At 38.5% G+C, this 6,000-nt stretch overlaps 1 protein-coding gene across 1 annotated transcript in view; it reads left to right on the forward strand.

Annotated features, from left to right (window-relative positions):
• The window catches only part of FIG4 (FIG4 phosphoinositide 5-phosphatase), a 54,455-nt gene extending 49,069 nt beyond the window's left edge, over positions 1–5,386 (forward strand). Inside the window, exon 23 of the mRNA XM_038130767.1 lies at positions 905–5,386. Coding sequence (XP_037986695.1) covers positions 905–1,082 — 178 coding nt within the window. The 3' untranslated portion in view covers positions 1,083–5,386. The remainder of the gene's footprint in view (positions 1–904) is intronic.
• Positions 5,387–6,000: the final 614 nt, after the last annotated feature.

Raw genomic sequence — 6,000 nt, forward strand, 5'->3', positions numbered from 1 at the left:
TTTTTGACAGTTTTATGGAGATTCTCATTTAGAAACAGTGTCAAGCATTAGTTTGTGCCCATAATGCAAGTAGGAGTTTATTAGGGCATTTTATTTATAGAAGGGCTTTCCCTTTGCTTAAGTGTTCTAGTTCTTACTTGTTTTTTCACCTTCAAAAGAAGAGATTCTATGCATAAAAATATCCTTCTTGTCTCCTGAAAAGCACACAGGTAGTGAGTCATGACTGTGGCTTCTGTAGAAAACAGCAATGATGCTAATATCTGAATCTTCATTGCATTTGGGTTGGTTGATGTTTGCTTTATGAAACAGTGAGCTTTGACAGTAAATTGCCACTTTACTTTCTTATCTGAGAAGCTTTGAGCCCAAAAATATGTGTCTATTTGTTGGATGAAGAAGATTTTAAAAATATTTTTATAAAATATCTGAGTGCTGTTGCTTATAATAAATTGTCTGCTTCCTGATAATTAGATGGAAATTTCTTACCTAATTTATCCTTTCTCTGTGTTGGCTCAGAGTATAATCACTTGTTATAATTGCTACTAAGTGGAAGCTCAGAAGTCTTTCTTTTATCTGCTGTAATCCATGGCACAGATCTACTTTAGCTGGGGTACTTACTGACCGTAGCAGATCTGAGGAAGGATGAAGAAATGAGGGCAGGGCAAAGGGAAGTGAGAAGGTATTCTGTAATGGGATTAATGACAACTTACCTAATTACCCTACTTGGAAAGCTGGGTCTTACCAGGTCTGCAGTAGTGATAAAAATCTAGGTAAATGAATTATCTACTGGGAACTTGCCCTCTCATTGACTCTTCTGTATATTTCAAGGAAGATAAATACTCTTCTCTTTCTGTGGAAATTTTTTACCTAAAGCTCCAAATATTCTGCCTGTTTTGTTTTTTTCCAGAATACCCATCTCCTCCTTTTCTCAAGACAACATTTACGAAGTCCAGCCTCCAAGAGCTGATAGGAAATCAATAGAGATTTTCCATGCACACATTCAGGCTGGAAGAGGAAACATGCAGCCCCTGGGAAGAGATGACTTCCTCATGTACAGAGAGTACATTCGAAACAGATACATGTAAATCCAAGCTGGATTCTCCTGCCAAATCGACTGGACTGATAAGTCACAAAAATAATTTTAGAAAGGAAATATAGTTTTGTTCTTTTGCAGTAATGAATTTGTTACTGACTTTTCTATTTATTATTCTTTACTGTTACCCATTTATTGTATTGTGCTTTAGGGGAAAAAGTTGCTTAGTAGCTGATTTAAAAGGTTATTTAATATCTTTTTATCTAAAAATGTATCCTAAGAGACTAAGTGAATAATCAGAGCACCCAGAGTCACTAGAGAGTATGTAGCAATTTGTGGCAAAGAAAATATGGCATCTTTAGCTTTTTTATATTAATTTCTTACATTGTTATGTTTGCTAATAAAACTGAAGTGATTTGTACACAAGAATCAGAAGAGAATAGTTTTCTTCCTCTTTCTTCCCTGACAGAAAACAGTCTTCTTTTACAGCAGAATATTTTCTGATATTTCTTGAGGTTTTTTAGCAAAGTAAGTGCTAGAATGACTGCTTGCAATTTTCTGCTTTCTTAAGCAAAAGTGAAAAATATGTAGCTTACGTCAAAATCAAAATTTGCATCAACACCAATAAACTTTGTAACCCTAATATGTGTCCAAACTAATGTCACTGGTGCTGGTAGCTACAGAATCTGTGCCACATGCTGCAGGGTGAAGATGGCTTGTGACTCATTATCACAGGTTTCTAGTACAAGTCTGAGGAGAACCCCACAATGACTGCATCAGCAAACTGGGGGAATGCTCTTCACATTGCTGGGTTTGGACACCTGGACAGTGCCAAACCATCCTGTCACTTTTCTGTATGACAGGCATTATCCTTTTGAAGCATACTCTCCCGTCCTGTGTTTGTGCTCCTGTGAGATGCCTTCAGGTTCAAGCCTGGAGCCTCCAGGGAAAGTGACCAGATCAGCTGGGGTGATCATGCAAGAGGAAGCAGGATTTGGGTTAGGCAAGACTGAACATCATGTCCTGTGCTGGGTAAGAGGTGAAGAAGCAGCAGATGTCTAAATATGTTCTTTTGGGCTTGTGAGTAAAACATTTTTCAAATAAAAATAAAAAGGAAGGGAGGAAGCCTGCTATTTGTAATTGCAAGCTAAAATTCCCAACACTTTGTAGCCCTTTGCCTTGAAGAATACTGACAGTATCAGCAGCACTCTTGACAGAACATTTTGTTCCACAGGCTTGTACAGAATTTTCTGGAATAGCAGAATAACTGGTTTAGGGATGCAGCCAACTGCATGTACCAGATGTAGAGAACATGTTTGTGTTCACAGTAAATTGCTTTTCAGGCAGCTACTGTAGATTTGTGGCTGCTCGCTGCAAACATGTTTGCATATCTTTGAATATTTTATGCAGTAAGCTGCACCTCTGTCAGTAATTCAAGAAAAGATGCAGTGGGTAAAAGGAAAAAAGGTTTCTTGTGATACAACTTTGTGCATCTCAGGGAAGGATTTGTATGCCATGTTCTCAATGAGAACATGGTGCCTTGAGTTACCAAAGCATTTTAGTGTCCATTCTCTTTTGTTGAGCCAAATGGTTGTATTTTAGGAGATGCAAGAATAAATTATCAATTTAGATAATACTTCATTGCAATTGTCAATGTTTTTTTCCTCTGGGAAAATAAAATATACTGAATTATTTTGCCCAATATGAAAATAATTAGAAGGAATAAGTGCTTGCTTTGAAAAAAGGTGAGCTGGAATTCATGTTTTAGTGAGACAAGCATGCACTTTCCTTATTGCACTTAAATTATTGCAAGGAATGTTTTCTAGACTATCACAGACCTTACTTTTGTTGTTGATAGATACTGGTAATTCATAAAAGTTACCCTTGAAAGTGCATCACTTATCCACAGATAACTCAGAAGATGAAGCTCCCTTTTCAGGAACCAATGATGTTGTTGCAAAATTTAGGGATAGTAATGATTCTGCAGCTCTAGGAGAAAATATGTTCACCCCTCAGCAATTCAGACTCTCCTCAAAGAGGATTAAAGGAGATTGGTTTACAGTGCTGAGGGCTGAATGACACCTCAGTGATGGCTTGTGTGGTCTACCATCAGTGTACTCTTAGCAGATGTTCAGAATGCTTCCAAGTGCCAATGTCAGCTTTCAATGGGATTGTTTAAAGGAAAAAAGCATCCAGTGCACAAAGCAAGACTCCCAGCTTAACCCTGAGTAAACTCAACAGTCTGAGTGGACCTGCTGCCTAATGCACGTGAATGATTATTTAAAATAGAAATACACTCAATCACCCATCTAACAAGTTCAGCTGGATAAAGGACTCCCAAGGTGCTGCCTCTGCATCCACCTACTTTATCCCATTCTTGTGATAATAAGGTTCAGTTCTCAAGAGTGTTAGAAGTTCTCAATAGATTTGAGATATTTTCCCTTTCAGAAGCAGAAGAAAAAGTGTGTAAAATAAGAATAAACATAAAAAGAGTGGGCTGTGTTGGCTCTGAAGAGTAACATGGTGTTCTTCTTCACTCTTTAAACCATATGGACAAAAGAAATATTTGAGAAATATGTTGGTTTTTCCTCCACAATATGTTTTGTTTGTTTCAGTGTGTTTAAAGGTTACATTGCAATGCCATCCCAAAATGTACACCTGGAAAATTATGACTTTGGGTTCTTTTCCTGTGGAATCGGGAAGCACAGGTATCAAATTAGGACTGATTTGGTAATTTCTGTGCTGCTTCTGTGCCAGTGGATTTTGATGCCAGTCCAACAGCTTAAGCTTTGTGCTGTGAATGCAGGAGCAGTTCTTTTCCACAATTTTCATTGGTAGTTTCACCTTCCTGTGACTCCTGTGTCCACTTGCAAAACCCACTGACTTTTTGTTCTCTTCCTCTCATTTTCCAGAGGGACTGATCTGTGGTCCTAAAATAGGACCTTTCAATGTTCACACAGATGCCAGGAGGAAGAAGCAAAAGAGCTGTGTATAATTCTGGGGTGGCACTTGTGGCAGCTTTTTGTTTTGTTACTGACTTTCTGAGATTTTTCTGCATCGTCCAGAAAGGTTCTCTTGGCTTTCACAGACTTTGGCCAGCCTTCACTTTTACAAACTTCAAAGCATATGCCCTGTCAAATAGTCATGTTTTACAGTCAGAGGAAATACCAGCTTCACTCAGGAGATCATTTCATTCTCCCTAGTGGTTTCACCGTATCAGTAATTACATGAACAAGTCCAGTTCACTGAGGGTAAAAATCAAGTATGTACACAGGGGGGTTCCATTTGCTGGCATAGTTTCAATCCAAGTGATTGCCTAGAGGCTGATAGGGAGAAATACAATGTGCTTGGCTTCCAAATACCTCCCTCTGTCTTGTATAGATTTAAAAATCTAATTAAAGTTGTCACTTTTGGTGGTGATTCAGAAATAATATGAAACTAGTGCATAAAGTTACAAAATATTAATAATTAAAAATCATACATTGAAATTACAACCCTTGCAGATATGGATAATCAGCAGTCCCCGTCTGAAGTTCCTAAATCTACCTGCTACAAAAAGCACTATTGCAGCTGCTGATCTGTCCAGTGGAACCAAGCAAGAGAGTCCTGAGAAAAGGCATGAAAATCAATGTTTAGTATAATACATTAAACAATGTTTAGCTACATAATAACTTACATATTGCTTCTCCAGAAAGACATGCTCTTTGCATGACCCAAGGTTTGAGTTGAACATTTATATTCCTTTTTTTTGATACATTCATCTTTGTAGCATAGAGAGATAGTGTAGTCAAGGTAGGACAGCCAACAGCATGGTATGAGCCATTTCTGATGCTCCATTTGCAATTCCCCATTCTAGGTGAGTTGTGCTGCCAGCACTAAAGCCCAGTGTGGTTTTCAGTCATTGCAATAGCCACCGCTCATTTCCAGAGAAGTTCAGATGTGGCCCTAAAATAGGTCTGTGATTTTGTATTCCCTGACAGCTCAAGTACTCTTTTATTTTTTTTTTTTTTCCCATTGGGGATATCTTTTGTTTATTTCCCTTCTTTTTCTTCTGATTTTTTGGTAGTGTTTTTGATATTTTCAGCATTGGTGGTTCAGAATCCTTTCTCTCACATGTAACTGTGCCACAAGTTGTAGTTTTCCCACTATATCCATCTCCTCCTTTTGGAGCAGTAACTTCTTGAAGGAAAACTCTGTAGTTGTAATACACTGTCTTGCTTGTTTTGTTACTGATGTATTCCGAGTTGCCATCAATGAGACAATGTAACTTTTCTAAACCTGTTTGATTTTCTACCTACTTCCCTGGAAGTACAATGTGGATTATGTAAAGAGGAGTAAATAAAAGAAGAAACTAAAAAAGTGGTAAGATTTTGACTCTCAATCAAACTTAAACCTTGCATGGAGAGATTCTCCACAGGCCAGAACTCCATAATAACTTCTCCCATAATAAAATTAAATACCCTATGCCAGCCTCTTCCTGGGTTCCCAGATCAGACTATTGGATAATTGACTCAGATGCTCACAAGTCTAAGCTATGAAACCTGATGCTGGGTTTGAGGTTCTACACTGTATTTTGAGGGATTTTTTTTTCTCCTCCTCAGCTTGCAAGGGTATTTTGTAGGCTCATGAACTCCCTTCTTAGCAAGGGAGGGATCACTCAGTAAAACCTTTCCTAAGAGAGGCAGGATTTTAAGAAAGAGACCAGTTACCTGGTAGGAAATCCTTTTCCCCAGATGCTCTGCTAACCTTTCTGCAGTAAGTCCTATGGGAGGTGTTTAGGTATTTTTCCTTCTGGTCTCCCTTCTTTCCACCGTCCTGTACAGTGGGCTTGATACCAGGAGTGAGCAAGAGCTGAAAGGTATCTCAGTGAGGCAAGGGGAAAGGAAAAGGGCAAATAAGGGAAGAGCTGGAGCCGTCTGGGTGAAAAGAGAGGATTGGACGCCAGTGAGGTATATTTGAATAAGCAAGCT

This window comes from Motacilla alba, chromosome 3 (assembly GCF_015832195.1).
Source record: "Motacilla alba alba isolate MOTALB_02 chromosome 3, Motacilla_alba_V1.0_pri, whole genome shotgun sequence".
Classification (NCBI taxonomy): domain Eukaryota; kingdom Metazoa; phylum Chordata; class Aves; order Passeriformes; family Motacillidae; genus Motacilla; species Motacilla alba.